The sequence below is a fragment of the Hippoglossus hippoglossus genome, chromosome 5 (genome assembly GCF_009819705.1).
Source record: "Hippoglossus hippoglossus isolate fHipHip1 chromosome 5, fHipHip1.pri, whole genome shotgun sequence".
NCBI lineage: Eukaryota > Metazoa > Chordata > Actinopteri > Pleuronectiformes > Pleuronectidae > Hippoglossus > Hippoglossus hippoglossus.
The window spans coordinates 23372326-23390035 of record NC_047155.1 but is presented as its reverse complement, the minus strand read 5'-3'; the positions used below and the strand labels follow the sequence as shown (position 1 = coordinate 23390035).

Below are 17710 nucleotides of genomic sequence, written 5' to 3'. Positions count from 1 at the left end.
TTACTGTGAGAACCTCCTATTTGGCTGCCTCCCGTACGTTTACACTGTCTACTGGAGAACAGAGGAAATCAGACAAATTAGTTAAAATGATACCATGATAAACTATCACACTAACAGCAATAAAAGCCCAGAAGAAGAAGAAATCCTAGATGTGTCTCCAGTTGGCTGCACTGGTGAAAAACATTTGGAGTGAGTATGTCAGCTTCAAGTCTCCTTTGTACAGGCCAGGTCAAAAGGTCACTATAAGTCTGTGAGTGACAGCAGTAATGGTGAGTGGGGCTATATTTATATCCCGAAGGAGAGGAACAGCCTTGACTCATGTGTGGACCTCACGCATCCTTTTTCCACACATTCAAAATTGTGACTTTTTGTTGAGTTGCCCTAAATAAAATTGCCAGCATCAATGTGACCTAATGACAATAATTATTTTGAGACCCATTGTGTAATGGTCTGTCTGCTGATATTGTCAAACTTTTGGAATAAAGGGCAGTACCAAAGGTTTGAAAAGAAGAAACAGAAAATAAGCTCGGACAGTGTTCTCATGTCCCCCGATGAGTTACAAAGTAGGTTACGAATTATTGGCAAGAGTAAAGTATCACTGCCTGGTTAGAATAGATTTTATTGATCGGTGTGATAAAGTGAACCCTGTCTTTAAAGATTATTTCTCAATGTCCAGCTGAGAGGTTCAGCTGCTTTGTTGTGTGGAAAGATGTGAAGGCTAACTGTGTTGATTTGTTGTTGGCAGCTGAGGTGTTGTTTGGTGAAGGCTGCTCTGGTTGATTGGGAGAAGGAGTGGAAAGCAGGAGAGTTGGGCTTTCCCACACAACCAGAGGACTTTGAAATAGGAGCAGCTTCTCTAAAGCTTTATCAAACCCTGATCAACTGATAAATCTGTCAGAAGCTGCAGCCCCTCCATAGGAACCTGTTATTCATAGTATGTCCCGGTAAAACAAATCTTTGAAGAACTAATCCTTTAATCCTGATTCAGTGTTTCATCAGCAGAAGAAACACTTGTGTTTGCAGCTAAGACTTACAGTTATCTTGAGCTTCCCAAGTCAGTGTCACATAAATGTTTGAGATTAATGAGGGAAGTGTGGCACATGGGCTGTTTGTTATCCCTTCACACTGTGTTTTCAGGCAGCCTCACCCCCAGGGCTACTTTGACATGCACATGCATACCTATCTGTGATGCTATCTCTTAACAGAATAACTGTGTCAGCAGCAGGGGCATGAGAAATAGAGGCGAGCTCGGTCCTCAGTCCCGCAGATACGGGTGGTGCGCCGAGCTGTAAACAGTTTCTGTCTGTCCGTGTGTGTGTGTTTGTTTGATGAGACCTCATTTCATCTGTTTTCATCACCTTTGTAAAGGTGGCATGACTCGTCTTCCCACAGGAGTGGCGGGAGCATTGCTGTCCCGCACCTTCCTCGTCTCCTCACCTTACTCGATGATATGGGCCTTATCACTGCATCTACCCGGCCAGCTAGTCGGTCCCTGACACTAAAGTGGGAGCTCTCCAACACGGATGACATGCAGATCTCCTCCTCTGTGAAGAGGCCGCGTTTATAGCTAAACGATTATTTCAGATAAACTTAAGCATAATTAAATCATCTCTTTGACTGCTACAATGAACTCTCTCTGACTGCAAAATATGTAAATATCCTCTTGTACTCCACTCTGGATTAAATCATCATTCCATTTGGCCTCGAGCTGTGGGAGGGAGGAAAGAAGTGATGCGTTCAGATCCACAAGTCAGGAAACTGTGAAACTATTTTAAGTAAAACACGAGTCCTCCGCCAATATTTAGTGCCAATATGAGGTCAGAATGTAAAACATTTCATTCACTTTTACTTGAAGAAGACTCAGAAATGTTTCACAGAAACACTGACAGCATCAAAGAGGTGATGCCTTCACTCCATAGTGAGCCACATTACAAAGAGAGGTTGACCTTGCCTTTGGCCTCTTGGCTGTCTGACAAAGCAATCCCCATGCTCTAGTGCAGTACACGGCTGTCCTCTAAATGAAAGTAGCTGAGAGGCGAAGGGCAAAGAGGCCTATGGAATATCAATGTGCGATGCTCTCAATTAAGATTAAAGCTTAGAATGGAATCCTATGGAGCCGCTTCCCTAAGAAATGCTTGACATTTTACCCTTGCTGACTCTGGATAAAAAAAAGTGTCCTGCGCCACCAGTACCACCACCACCACCACCGCTAACTAGCTGCCCCTCCTCAGCAAGCCCTCCTTTCGCTGAATTCATTCTGTAGATATTGACTTAGGCTACAGTCACACTTCTAAGAAATAAGTGAAATGGATCATCTTACTGCCAGTGGATGATAAGAATACAGAAATGTGAAAAAGCGTCTGGATCAGCAAAATGACAAACTAGGGGGGGAAATATGAGGCAGTTATGATAAACCCTCAGAGACAAATTCCCTATGCCAGACAGAGGAATGAGAAGCCAGAGAGGGAAGGGAAGAGAGAAAATATACATCTGCAACATCCCCATTTAAATGTATGTTTAAGAGAGAGCCTCATTAATTTACGATGTGTGCATCCTCTACCAAAAACACAGACACAGGGCTTTTAAACACCTGCATTAAATTTCTCTTCTCTCTCTTTCCTAACCCTTCTTTATTTTTAAGAAAATCTACCAATATGATCTGATCTCATATGGATTTAGTATAGAGGAGAATCCCTCATTTTAAGAATCTATTTTACATTCTGCACGTTCAGCATATACATCACATCTTTTATCAACATATTTTTTCAACAATATGCAACCCCTCCTTATAGGAAACAGTCTATTAGGCAGCTACGATGTCTGTGCTTTATTCCCTTTAATTAAAACAATGTTTGAGATTTATTTAGCATTTTCTTAAGAATCGACAGATGTTGTCTCTGAGCCCACTGCTTCGGTTTGAATATAAAACACGAGTCTTTGTTTACCCTGAATGTGCTGCACATTTTCTGGTGATGTACACAACATGATGTCAGTGGTTTGCATCTGATCTCGTAGATTAATACAGATTATGATGATGTGTGTGTCTGCCACCGTAGCATCTGAGCAGCTGCAAGCGTTTCTATTTGTGTTGCTGGGAAATATATTATAGGACTTACATTTAAGATGATGAATTAGAGAGGAATACGTATCTGCTCACTTTGTAGAACGTAACATGTAACTCCAGGTGGAGCGAAGCTAAAATGTATAAGGCCGATGTTATAGTTTAGAGCAGGGGCTGATTATGAATACGATGTAGAAAATAAGATCAAAATGGAGCCTATCGTGTAAACTCCACCCTTGATAAACAGAATTCCACATCACGCTCCAACTCTGCAGTTAACTGAATCAATGCAATTCCACTTGTGCTGATCTTGCAGACTGAGGCCCTTCCCCCATCCTCCCTCTCTCTCTCTTTCTCTCTCTTTCTCTTTCTAGCACACACACACACACACACACATACACACACACAGGCCCGTCTCCCTCCCCGTGCAGGTCCACCCATCGTAACACATTAGCAGTAGAAGCCATCACACAATCAAGACAAGGCAGTGTATGAGATGTCAGGCCAATTTGTTTCCTTCTTGGAGCTACATCACATTAGCACGGTGGCTATACCCTTGAGCTAAATCCAAGTTCACACAGAGGGAGCGGGCTGCCGGACAGGAGGGCAGCGATGTCAGCACTTTTCAGACGGCAGCTGACATGTACCCAGCAGACTGACATGTATGAAAAAAGCCTGATAGCTTGAAATATGGTCCTTTTGGATGTTCCTTTTTTTTTTGTCGGCTTATAATGGTGTTTCCTGAGGCCTGGAAGAGAAATAGCGCACCGTCAGAAATTTTTTACATAAAAGTTCTTCAGGCAGGGGTCAGGACATCAAATGAATCTGTGGAGCAATTAAAAGGCCTGTATTTTTTATATCCACTCTCAGGATCAGATATGACTTCAGCTGGAACCTCCCTGTATCAGAAGACAAATGTGACTCAGAGAGGCCAGTCAATAGTTCAATTATCTGACGTCTGTCTTGCTTAATTAAACATATAATTGACCATCCCAGGACTAATGATGGCCATCCCATTACCCATGAATCCAATGGATTTGGCATAACCACCACTTGACCTCGCTGTGGATTTGCTGGCCTCAGGTACAGGGTCAGAGTGTATCTACTGTTCACCGCTGTGACACTCCCTCGCCGCTGATTTCCCCGTCGCACGTCGCAGGATGTTGCTCTCAGCTCTGCCAAAAACAGTTGGAGGGAAAAATGCAATTACTGCAAGATTATCATACTGCTTCCGTTTGACTTTTCTGACTGAATTCATGAATATATATGAATCCATCTTGCATCTCAATCTGAAACCCCTCCCGTACAACTGAGCGCCCCACATCTATGTTTGGCTGGTGGCACTTTCTTTGTTTCCTCAAAGTGTGTTCTTACAGGAAGATTAAAGTGTTGCCCTGGAAAACCCACACCATAATTCAAAAAAGCATGAAACATCAAAAATACCAGCACACTTTTATCTTTGTGCAAAAAAAAAAATCTACTTCCAGAACTTTAAAGAAGTGTGCCATGTGGAGGATGTGTTTTTCTTTAATACTGCTGGTGTCAGGTGAAAGCCTCCAAAATGTCAGATAAAACACAACCTGTTTTTTTAGCTTGATGACCGAGCATTTTTTAAGTTTACCCAGTTAAATTCTGAAACATTTTCATGAGCTTCAGGCCATAAAGGACCATTAAAATTGAAGGAATAGTTAGACAGTCTCTTGCCAAGACTTAGATGAGAACATTGAGACCACTCTCCTCTCTGTCTGTGAGGTATGAAGCCAGAGCCAGGAGACAATTAGCTTAGCTGTAGCTAAGTCACTGTGCCTGGCCAAGAAACAGCTTCAGCATGTGACTTCCTGTAAAAATGACAAATATGTTGTTCTCAAACATCAGTTTGTGTACAGATGAAACAAGATGGGGCATTTAGAAATGTTGTTAGATGTAGGTTATAGGTTACTTGCTTTTTAACCCAGCTTCCCCTTTTTTTTATAATTTTTCAGAAAATGAATAATAATGTCTGGGAAATTGCCTTTCACAATAAGAAAATGTCTGGAACATTCGGTGGAGGGGTGGTATCTGTGTAGAGCATGCAGGGGAAGGACATCATGTACAAGTTCTGCTGCAGAAAGCATGTTCTTATTGTTTAGCACATTGAAACCGGCGTCGGGACTTATCGACAAAAGCACTTAAATATTGTTGTCTTTCCAAGCTGACATATTTTCGGTGGAGTCTACGTGTATGGCTCCTTTCTTTCATTCGTTTTTTCCCTGATGCGTGTAAGAATCGTCCTCAACACGCTCGCTGTTAATTCTCCAGACATTTTCCGGCTGTTCTTACTGTACATGGGGTCACTCTGACATTTTCTGGACATTTTACCAAGGGGCTGGCAGGAAAAGTGACATGGACATTTGCATTCTCACACACATCCTCTCTAGAAAGTTTTAGGAAAAGGTCCGGATTTCAGTGCATGTCTGAAAGCAACTTATGTTTAACTCATGCAAATTGCCTGATAGCTAACACTTGATACTTAACGGACAGACATATCTATCTTCTCAGCTATCTCTCAGCAAGAAAACAACTAGGATTAACAAATGTCAAACGCTTCCTATGAATTTCGGTTGAGCAAGTAAAATCCTTACTCTGATATTTAAAAAAATAAAAGCAGATGTTTGAGCTGTATTTAGGCTGTAACTGTTATTTTTAGTGTATTTAAATGTATTTAAAAATACAAAACACAAGGTAAGCAATTCAACTAACTCATTAATAGTATTATTGCAGCAATAAAATGTTAAATTAGACACATTAATACTTCTCAGTTTTTAATGAATATGTCCTACACATTTTGGGTTCTTGTTTAAATATAGACGATGCTACTCTAATCAATTATGTTGATGACTTCTGCACTCTGTACATTTCATAACACTGTCTAACCCAATTCTAAATGCCTACAACACCTGATCCCATCCCCCCCCTCTCTCACACACACACACACACTGAATGTATCACCAACCTTTGGACTTCACCACGACTCCCCTTAATAGCTCAATCTGACGGATCATTTAAAAGCCCGCTGAAACAGACAGATGGGTAATGGATTGCATGGCAAATCAATGGCCGGATCAATGGAAGACATGCATCAATAAATGGATAGAGAGCTGGTGAAATAGACACCAGAGTTAATGTGGAACAGTGTAGAACATCATTGTGCAGAGCTCATGGTGGAGACGGCTAATACGAGTCGCCCCGGCTGATAAGGTGTCCTTTTGAATAATGCAGACAACAAACTGACAGTGATAAGCTAAACTTAAGCTTAGCTGCTACAGTGTGGCTGGAAAAGAGCTGCGTGTTTAGTGCCCACCCCCGAAACACACACACACACACACACACACACACACACACACACACACACACACACACACACACACGCTCGTAAAGGCAGCCACCAGCAGGACAATTTCTCTGCAGACTGTATCTCCACAGCACTTTCCTGCCAATTTACACAGCTATAATCATGTGACAGTCACAGTCAGACTGAGGCCGTGGTGAACTGGACTGTGATCACAGTGTCAAGGAAACACAATGGCAGAAATGTAACAATTTGCACCAAACAAAAGTCCCTGGAATCCTCTCTGTCTTCTGTCCTTACCGGAGACATATGGGCAAACACTGGGCTTCTTTCATTAGAAAAAGGAAGTGTTTTTCTGCTGATAAACAATCTGTAGTGTTATTATTTCAGCTTTATAACAGTATGCTGAGCTAACATGCCGGGACACATGGTGTTGCGGGGGAGCAGCTCGCCACAAGTGTTGGAACGTATGTTGGACTCAGGTGGCGTGGTGACCGTGGTCTGACTCATCGCTGCAGCACCGGACGCTCCAGACTTGTGGTTAAAACATCCAACCACGTGAGGCAGCCCACTCACTGATAACTACACTTTATACTGGTGTCAGCTGTTGTGAAGAGGCATCACAGTAAACACAATAAATGCAATGTTTCATAGACCTCAGCTTGCACTCCTTGGACAAGCAAGTGGCAAGACACTACAGCTGTTTCTCGTGGGCTCGTGCCATAAATCTCTAGTGAATGGCTGGTTTAAGGCTGGGTGCTAAGGAGCAGCTGTACCCGTCTAAAAATAGCGACAAGGCTGCTGCCGGACTGCGTGTTTTTAAAGCCCAACATGCAGCTTAATACAAAGAGCCTATCAACAATACCTTCCACCTGCATTAGTCTGGCTGCGGCCTGTACTGTCCTGACATCAGCATCGCAGCGCAGGAAGTGATCGACTGTTGTGCAAACCGAACGTCTGCACGTCATCACTGCGTCTGTGACTCACACACCCAAACAACGGACAGATCCTGACCACATAATTCAGAAACACTTTATTTTCCAATGAGCTGAACATTCATTATCAGTGTGTCGTGGCCTGAGGCAGAACGCTCCCTCCTCAGTGTAGTGACAACCACCGGCCGCCCTGATGGAAAACAAGGCCAAGATGGCACAGCAAACACCAAATCATTATGACAGGCACAGTTAGACAAACTAGGACTCAGCACACTAAGCACATTTTATCAGTGTTTTCCTCAAGTCAGGTTCTTTCTACAAATTAAAGAACAGACTGAAACGCCTGCAAACAGCGCTGCTTGTTCAGGAGGATGATAAAAAGTATGTGTGCACATACATCAGAGTACACAGTGTGTATTTGGGTGCACACACCTGTTCGGGTGTAGGCTACTGTAGGGTGAATGTATCTGCTAAACACAGAGGCTGGCAGTATTTAGAGGTGCCAAATTGCACCTCTGGGAGTCACTATAGCTCACAATCTGACTAATGAAGGCCAAGTAATCAAGCTTCAAACTCATCAACCATGTTTGCAGTAATTAAAAGGTTTATGCTCAGCATCAGGAGAGCCATTTAACTCTGTCAGTTAGTGTCAGAAGCCAAACCTGATGTTCGTTACTTCCAGGAGCCCGAGCCAAAATCCGAACATCTGACAGTAATTCCACTGCTCTAATTGTTCATTCAGTTTATATGATAATGAAATAACAGAAACATCGTGCTACAGTTAGAAGTCCAATCTGTGCATTCACGGCCAGACACAGAGGGAGACGACATACACGTACACGGTGATGGATATAAACCCGATAATCAATTACATGGCCGGTGCTGTCTGTCTGTGTCATCCTGATCTATTCTGTCCTGTGGGACTCTGCAGAGCTGTGAGGACGAGAAGGGGGGGCTGCCATCATATCACACACAACCGGGCCATTTTTTGAATATGCTAAAATGTACAAAATTTTCAAATGAAGTAACACCCAGTATGTTGTAAAACCTGCTGAAAAATCTGATCACTACTGTCGTCACTGGTTCTGCAGCTGTGATTTATCAGTATCTTTTCATCCGTTACGAAAGTTACTTCTCCAAAAGTGAAAGAAAGAAAAGAAGGTATCTACCACTGTATATCCCCACATCCCTAATTAATAATGAGGAACAAATTCCAGTAATTATCATTATTGTACATATGAAATAAGAAATTTAGGTAACATGAAAATGTTTTTATAATAATAACAGTAATTAACCACAATAAAACAAGAAGAGATAAAGACGAGAAGAGAGTGATGTAAAAAAGAGACAAGGAGAGAGAGAATAATTAGATACATAATTGTATTTGGTTTGGCTTAGGGAGTATCCTAAAGTAAAGAGTAGGCTATTTTGTTTTGCTTTTTATTTCTGGACATTTGTTTTTCTGTTTCCTCTTCAATCCCTCATCAAACAATTTGGCCAAGTTTCTAATCCTGTCATTTTACTAACTCCATTTTTTTAGACTTCTCAAATTGTGATTTATCATTATCAAGCTATATGCGTGCTGACTGACTGGATACGAAAACACACAATATTTGGTTGGATATAATGTTACACCTTCTGTCACACATGCTGACATCCACAAGGACTGTACTGTACCCAGCATGCAGCAGGAGAGGTTGTGCCACAATTCTCCGGGGATCACCATTGACCTGAGGAGGACAACTGATGGTGGCTGTTTGACTCTTTCTGCTGTGTCAACCTTAAATCAAACATGAACGTGTTACAGCTTAAAAACAGTGTGAGAGGCACCAGAATGAATTTATAACAAATGCATTTGTGAATTGTGATAAATCCACAAAGTGTGTGTGGTAAAAAAGAATAACATGGTGTTATTTTGTTCTAAGAAACGAGCCCTGGGTTTTTCTAGATTTGCAGCCCTTCTCTGTGAGGGGACTAAAGCAGGAGAAACTGTGGGGGAGAGAACAGTGAGCATGTTTTAGCTAAGGACAGGGCTCTCTCTGGTGGCTGAGTCCTGCCACTGATGCTCACCACAACTGGGATCCTGAAATGTGTTAGAGATAGGCACTTTCTATTTAAGAGGGAGGAAATCAATTAAAAAGTAAATCACAGATATGGTTTTTTAATTGTTGCATGTGAGGTGGAATATGTGATGTTCTCTATTTACCAGTGAGCCGAGCCTAATAGGTGCAGACTGTTGTGTTGTGGATCCCCTGCTGCTTCCTTGATTGCAGCCAGTGGTTGCTTTGCAGCAGCCAATTACAATCAAATACCATTCTCTCACATATCACCACCATTGTATTTACTTGTACATCGATTCCCTTCAGCGACGCCATTTTACATAATGAATGCAGAGGCTTTTGATGTGTTTGCCTGGTAGGAGATACACGCGCCACAGGAGGAGCCACTGAACGGCCTGCTGTGTTTTCCTTATTGCCATGTAATAGTTTCAAGTCTTGGCTGTGTTACGTCTGAATGATAACGATGTGGCCTGCTGTAAATGGAAAACATTCATAACAACACCACTTGTTTTTAAATTAATTCTCGTCTTTTCTGTTTTTCTATGATAAAGTTTTATTCTGACCTTTTACTACATTTGTCTGTCAAACAAGTCTTAGGGTGATACCAGTTTTTCTCACACTATATCAAATAATGCCAATATGGTTCAAACTGCAATTAATCAATGTATTAAATAATTGATATTGGGTGAGTCATCTCTGTGACCATAGCAACAAGCAGGTAAATTATGGAAGAGGTCCTCAGTATGTACACACAGATAAATGTTCTTAAAAAGTAAAAGTACTCGTATTTACAGTGTTTTTTTTAATATTTTCTGATATGATAGGTCAGAGATTAAACCTGCTCATCAGGAAAATAATAATTTTGACATGTCTTACTGTACAACATCCATTAACTGTTTCTAAATATTAATGTTAGCCTATTAAATGTAACTGGGTATCTAAAGTAAAAATACTGTATTATTCTGTATGACGTTTTTCATTCAAAGAAATTATCAATCAGTTCATCTACAGTATCTTGAAATATGGGCTCAGTTGTCGAAGCAGTTCCCAACAACAGCCTGTTGGAAAACAAAAATATTTAAAAGGCACATTTTTGTGTTAATTTAAGTGTTTCTATGTAAAATATTTAAATAAATGTTTAAAATAGTATAATAATACTGTTTTCTTTATAACCTGAACCCTTAAATTTCTTATATTTGATAATACCAAGCTGTGAGCAAAAAAAAACCTTGCGCTTATCAGTTAATGAGTATTAAGTGGTTCTTCATCTGTAAGCACAATCTTGTGATCTGATTCCTGCTCTCCATCGTGTATTAAAACCACATACAGGCCTCCTTCCTTTGTCAATAAAGCTATCTACATCTTGATATGCAGTGGCAACACCTCATCTCCTCCATATAGTTAAACATTATTCACATAAAAACTCAGCACCAGTAATTCATTTATAAGAGGGCATTCTGGGAACTCTTCAAACCAGATCTGAGAAACTTTTGATAATCACAGCAGGACCTTTGTGCTTCGGTCTGAGTCATGAAGATTGAAAGGCTTCATAACTCACATTCGTGCCAGGCCCCGTAGCACATGGTGTCCATGATTGACTTTGTGTGGAGATTCGGAATAATTTAGACTAGATTGTTGTTAATGTAGAGCTTCTCATAAATGCCAATCCTCTCTTTGAGTCCTTTCAAATAATCTGTGCAGAGAATAAACATACAACAAGGAATTGGCAGTTGTAAAATCCTTGTCTGCATAAAGAAGTGATTTAGCGTTCATCCTAATCTATACTTGTAATCTGCCACAGCTTCTTCTTTACATACACCCCGAACAACGAAGCTATTCTGTCTCCAACATTCAACTGGAGGAGCTGATTGCAGTTTTAAATACGATGAGGCAGAGTGGAACACAAAGGGTGCACAAGTAAGAACAAGGAGACACAAAGACAAAAGAAATGAGCCCTCATTTAGAAAAAAATACTTTTTCATTTAATAGCAAGGCACAGTGAGAGCCAGCTGCTCTCTGGAATGAGGATCAGATGTGGCTACAGCAGTCAAATGTGATTGAAATAACCAAAACATGCATTTTCATTCATACTACAGTAAATATTTTCCAGTCTTAACCTCTTCAGCAAATGATATTCATTAAACTGACATGGTAAAAAAATATTATTGCACAGTGTCTTTGGTCGAAATTAATATTTGCGAGATCAGTTTCAGCCATGCATTACCATTTCACCAAAAATTGCTTCGACATGGACAGGACACAGCATGAAAAGGACTAAAGTGGGCAAAGCATAAAAGACAAATGGAAAAAAAAGCTGCGTGAGCCAAAAGCATTTATATGAAACAGAAGATCCACTAGAAACCTTGCAAGAGCTCTTTGTCCACCCCCCCCACCATCAAAATCCCTGCAGGAAAACTAGTGTACACATCTGGCTCTTGGCCACGTGCCCTTGCCCGCATTTTCAACAAGCAGTCTGGGGTTTGGTTGCTCCTCCCAGTCTTTGTGTGCCCTCTGCCTGCTGTGAGCACCAAGCCCCTGAGTCATGTTGGTGACGTCTGCTAGCTCTCGCCTCTGGGACAGTGCGGTCATCATGTGTTCCAGCCTGGAGCGGATGGTGGAGTAGTGGTACTGGCGCTCCTTGGTCAGCTTGTGGAAAGAGTCCTTCAAGGTGTCGTCTGGAGCTGCCTGGGTGGGCGAGATCTGTCTGGACGGCAAAAAGGATATAGAGGTGGCCTGGTTCTGTCCTGTGCTTGCCTGTGTGATGATGCTGGGTTGTCGTGTGAGCTGGAGGTCCGTCTGGGTGTCACTGTCTGTCACTGACCTGCTGGTCTGAGTGGAGGCATGGCAGGAGACGGTGCTGGGTATCGCTGGTTCTCTCCCTGGTAGCTGCTCTGCGGGGAAAGGCTGAGTCGTGCTACCAGCCAGGATCTCCTCTTCCTCCATGTGATGCTGCCCCATCCAGTCCTCACCTATAGTGGAGGAGTCAGACCGTGGGCTGGATTTACGGCAATCTGGAGTTGAAGGATCAAGTGTGAGCTGCTGCACCGCTAAGGTTTGGGGCTTGCGGCTGGGCGTGCTGGTCAGGCACACTGGATCCACAAGCCTCTCTCTGGCCAAGTGAGGGGAGGAGGTGACCGAGTGCTTGATGAGGAGCTTCTCATAGATGCCGCTGTTTCGGACACTTGGAGGTCCTCGAGTGTTTATAGGTAGAGACTGGGCATAGAGGATGCGGAACTCCTCATCAAATTTCTCTGTTATCTGGCCAGAAAGTTCGATAAGATTGCTGCTGTTTAGTTTGCCATCAGTCCAGTTGAACCTGCACAGGAGTAACATTTAACAACATGTACATTACTTCCCATTAAGTATTTTTGCACGTTCAATCAATTTTTGCACTTCTCTCATCCTATCCACCGTGTGCCTTATGACTGCATACTATGTTGTACTGTGTACTATGTTTTGAGTCCTGAATATGTTGCGTACTTATATGTCCTGTCTACTTATATGTTTACACAGGGGATAAGAGAGAAACAGCATTTCAAACCTGTCTATGTCCTGTACATATGGCAGAATTGACAATAAAGTTGACTGACATGAAAGACTGAAAGTAAACAGCTACATTTGCTCAACTAGGAAGAAAAATGTATATTATTTTACACCGTCGTTTTAGGCATTTCCATTCTCCATAATAGCCGACTTTAGATAAAATGGTTAGAAGGCTGTTACCTGTAAGAACCTGTAGCGGCTCTGTTTCCATCAATCAGCATGAACCTCTCGTGAACTTTCCCAGTTATCCTCGCTCCTGATCTCATGTAATAAGTCGTACCGGTTATGGTTCGAACTCTCATTTGCTGTAAGGATTAAAAAAGAGAGAACAGGAATGAGAGTTAAGTAAAGACCTAACCAGTCTTCAAATCTTAAAGGTGCTATGTGTAAGTTTTCTCTGAAGCTGAAAATGGCTCCTTGTGGGGACTGGGGAGCAGGTGGTGGTGGTCGCTTGCCAACAGCTTCAGCCATCATTGCATTTACGTGACAAGATGTTATAATACACCTCCTGAGAAGCACTACTTCGGGGCAGAAAGGGAAACTGATGCTGTATCAGGAAGTGTCAAGAAGGACGTGGAAGGTAAAGGAACAAAGTTTTTTACTTGCCAACTAGATTGTTAAGCAAACAGCTTTTAATGCTAATATTGGCTATGTAGTCATGGCAAAAACTTAAAAAGAACCCTTTAAAAGGACATATGTTAATGTGATGCCATCTGATGATCCTGTTGTGCACACAGAGCCACACCCAGTTTTACTGAACTAACCACATACCCGAAGGTCGTCCAGATGAACACCGACATTTCTGCACATCTTGAGGAAACCAGGAGCACTTAATTGGTCCAACAGGATGTAGACAGGGACTCTGCGTTGGGAACATGCCTCCTGAAGATCTCTAAAGATATCCAGGTCTGTCAGGGAGTCTGTAACTATGGCAATCACCTGTAGTGGAAAAATACAGAGGTAATATAATAGAATTCTTTCTAGGGCTGCAACCGTGCTTTCCAAGATGTAGCACATGATTGTGTTTTCATTATTATCAAATGCAAGGCCTTATTCAAACAGAGCAGCGAATCTCTGTCCGACACACTCCCTGTAATGTGTACGCTGATGAGCTTTCTATTGACTGTGGTCTGTTTCCATGGCAATCGGCAGTAACGCTTGGTCAGCAAACAAATGACTTCTGTACAGGACACAGGTGCACCATAAATTTTGCCTCCATTTTCCTGCGTTGAGATTTCTCTTTTTCACGAGGAGGAATGGAATTTCACGTGCTGTGGTAAAGGTTGTGTGGTGAGGATTAGACATAAATGTTTACATATTTTGGATTTATTGCTTTTAACTGGAGTTACCCACATGCAGCTTTGTCTGGAGTTCCACCTTATTTGGATGCTATGTCTTGGTGCTTATTTTTAAGGGAAAATGTGCAACAACAGAGTTCAATTTGAGAGATTTACAGGCCCAGGCCATTTCTATGAGTTGACCAGTGACAATGCACACACACAGTGTGTTGCTACAGTCAGAGGCCTCTGTGTACAATAAAGACTATGTTCAGTAGGCGGTTTAACATTACAAAAGGACAGGCGATCTCTGAATGAGAATACTACATTTCAACTGGTAGCGAGACTGACACTACTGGTATACCACCATCGTCTAGCTGTGAACCAGGTTTGAAATGTAGGGTTTCCAGGTTTCTAATGAAAGGGAGAATGCAAAGTTTCACGAAGGGGAGCAAAGCATGTCGAGGCACATCTGGAGCGCAGACCTCACACAGGCCTGAGGTGCTGCTGAAGCTCCAGACTCTCCTTACGCTCCTCACGCTGGAATGTTTCTTTTCAAAAATCGAGATGGGAATGACAGCTCCCGCCAGGAACAGCATGGTGAATTTGAATGCTGTGGGGAGTTTTTTTGTTTGTTGTATCCTTTGGTCACTGCTTCCTTTTTAATCAAGATTTCAAAAAAAATAAAAACTCAGCTTCTAATATTCTGGCTGATCAAGGACATTCCATGGGGACAATCTGGCATGTATTTTAAGGATGAAAAAGATTTAGAACTTGAGTGTGCCTTCAAAAATATTTAAATAAGTAGTTTTATATGTATAAATACACACACAAACACACACTTATTTTGTAGTGGGAGGCCTATTTGATAAGATATCGATATTAAATGGAACACAACCAAATAAAACTATTCAAGTATAGGACATATAAACAAAGAGTAACCAGGAAATTAAAGGATTTTAAACAACATTTCAAAACAAAACTACAATGTGAAATAACTGATGATTAGAAAAAACTAATCAAAATGAAAGCTAGTTATAACATGTTTGACCTTGTAGGAATAAAATATTGACAAAACATGGTACCAGTCCCTTCAGGATGGTGATTTTGTTAGTGAAATAACAGAATCATTTGGCAGCTGATATGGACCTGTTAGAAAATAATTACATTGAAGCACATTTTCCCATCGTGTATACCTCTGTGGCACTTTTAATCATGCGCCTCGCAGCCTCCTTGCAGCTGTAGATGCACTCCCCGTAGCTGGGCTGGAAGTGCGCCACGGCCCGTGTGACTCCCCGGTAGGAGCCCGCGGTGAAGGCGGGCCAGCCAATCTCCAGCAGCGGCGGCTCCACGTCCGACACCTCGGGGAAGTAGGTGACGGAGGAGCAGTCCAGGGAGCTGCTGAGCGACTGCTCCAGCGAGTGCTCCTCCCCGTGCACGGAAGCGCACCGGGGCAGCACGGCGGTGCTCCGGATCCGCTGGATCTCATCGTCCGACAGAAAGTTTGGGATCCGCTCCTTGGCGAGGAATCCCAGGAAGTAGTCGACTCCTCCTGACAGCAGCTCCTCCAGGGCCAGCCTGTGCCTCTCGTTGTAGACCTCCTGCAGGTTCAGGTCTCCGGTCCCGGTGCGTTTTGGAGTCAGGCTCAGAGGACAATCGTCCAAACACTGCGACAGAGCCATTTCTGTGGCTGCTGTGTTCACACCTGTCCTCACAGGCTCCACTGCAGGTGCCAGGTAACGGCTTTGACGTACACGAAGACAAATTCGTATTTCTTGTCTCCCTGCGCTCCCGTGCGTCGTGGCTCCGTATTGGCTGTGGCGCAGAGGTGGAACCTGAAAAGCGTCTCCCGGCTCGTCGAGGCAGCCTGTCAGTCTAATGTAAAGCTGCTCTCATTGGCTCGTTTGGAAGCAAACAAGCCCCCTCTGCTCTGCCCTGATCCGGTTACACCACAGAGAGCAGAGCTCCCACTCTGACACTTATTCCTGGTACTCACACACGCTGTCAGTCCTCTTTCTGCTTGCAGTGAGGGTTTCTCGTTCACTTTAATATAAGATAAACATGCAGGAAAATAATTCAGCCATCTGCCCACTTGCCTCTCATCTGTCACTCTGAGGAGAGCTCATGGAGCTGTTTGCAATCACGAGGAGCAGCAGCACTTTCTGTTTTATGGTGTGAAGCAGTCACATGCAGCACATTTCCCACTATCTAAGGCCCACAGCGTTTTAATGCATGAAGCTGGTAGCTCATCTGTTTACAGGACTGAAAAACAATCATAAATAATGGTTGTAATTCCTGATTTTGCAGTAAAGAAACTTGTGCCAGCTTACACCAAGGCATGGTGGATTTAAATGTCTACATTTATCATATATATATAAAATCTTATTTTATAGACGTGTTATTGTAATAAAAAAAATGCCTATTTAACCGTCAACAAGATTTTCTGTCACGCCACAGTCACAGATTGTTACCAGGAAAGATCTGATCAACAGTTTATCACCTAAAATCAGTGAACAAGGTGCGTAAAGTAACCATAGCAACAGTACCTCTGTTGGCTCCTGCACGTTCTAGGCACCAGATTTTAACTCTCAAAGAAACACTGTTTAGAAATAATGAATCTGTGGAATGGAACACGGTGACCTAGCACTTTACATTTAGTGGGCAGGCTCATTCACAAATACCAAGGCTGCTGACGATCTGTTTAGTAACTTTGGTGACACCTCACAGAGGATACATCCTGATACTGTGTAGAAACATCACCCGTTTAGCCTAAATTTACATCGTACTATTCCATATGTTAAAGAAACTGTAAACCTACAACCTTACTTCAAACAAATCAAAATAGAAATGTTGTCTCCATTATTTTGGGAGCCTCTGATCTGCCACTCCACTCGGATGATGTCCTGTTGGCCTTATAGTGGGCCAAATATAATGGGACAATCCACTGAAGAGCAGTGTCTGCCTGAATCTGACAAAAGCTCAAACCACCACCACACCACTGTCTCACAAACAAAACACTTTATAGTTATACATTCAAACAATAGGCCACTGAGATCAGCATGTGTTACTGCATCCAGACAAACAGGTATTTAAATCAAATGTACCAAACCCGAAACCTGCCCTACTACATGACTCACCTCTGCAGAATTTTTTTTTAAATGATTGAGTGATTCATCTTCCTGATTGAGAATCTTTGTTTTTCCTGACTGTACACGACCACAGATACTTGCAACGTCTGAATCCAGTCAGGACAAAGTGAGAAGAAGTGAAAATCCATGTATCTCTAATACTGGAGGGTCTGTAGTAGTTATATACGCATTACAACTATGATAATGTTATATTGATGTAATATACAGGATATTGTACCACTTCCTGTTACTCATAATGTAAACTTAATTTCTAAATCGGCTATATGAGTATATTTTTTTAAGTAGACATAATGTGTCCATATATCCCATGCATGGCTTTAGGATAACCTTAGCTTAAGTAATTTCTGTATTACTATT

General features: G+C 42.3%; 2 protein-coding genes across 2 annotated transcripts in view; one reads left to right on the top strand and one right to left on the bottom strand.

The window, feature by feature from the left end:
- Positions 1-17710, top strand: part of si:ch211-232b12.5 (zinc fingers and homeoboxes protein 3) — a 46342-nt gene that overhangs the window by 14520 nt on the left and 14112 nt on the right. The gene's annotated exons all lie outside the window — the stretch shown is intronic.
- On the bottom strand, positions 11344-15985 carry fam83d (family with sequence similarity 83 member D). The gene is made up of 4 exons (XM_034584700.1): positions 15401-15985; positions 13699-13866; positions 13108-13232; positions 11344-12700 (listed from the first exon to the last, which is right to left on the bottom strand). Exons 1-4 carry the CDS (start codon positions 15884-15886, stop codon positions 11800-11802), a joined length of 1680 nt encoding a protein of 559 aa, XP_034440591.1. The 5' UTR covers positions 15887-15985; the 3' UTR covers positions 11344-11799.

Excerpts from the sequence above, each read along its gene's own strand:
- fam83d (XM_034584700.1), bottom strand. The coding sequence starts at position 15,886 with ATGGCTCTGTCGCAGTGTTTGGACGATTGTCCTCTGAGCCTGACTCCA. Across the intron at positions 13,867-15,400 it reads TGATTAAAAGTGCCACAGAG|GTGATTGCCATAGTTACAGA; the intron begins GTATACACGATG and ends TTTCCACTACAG. Across the intron at positions 13,233-13,698 it reads TTCATCTGGACGACCTTCGG|CAAATGAGAGTTCGAACCAT; the intron begins GTATGTGGTTAG and ends TAATCCTTACAG.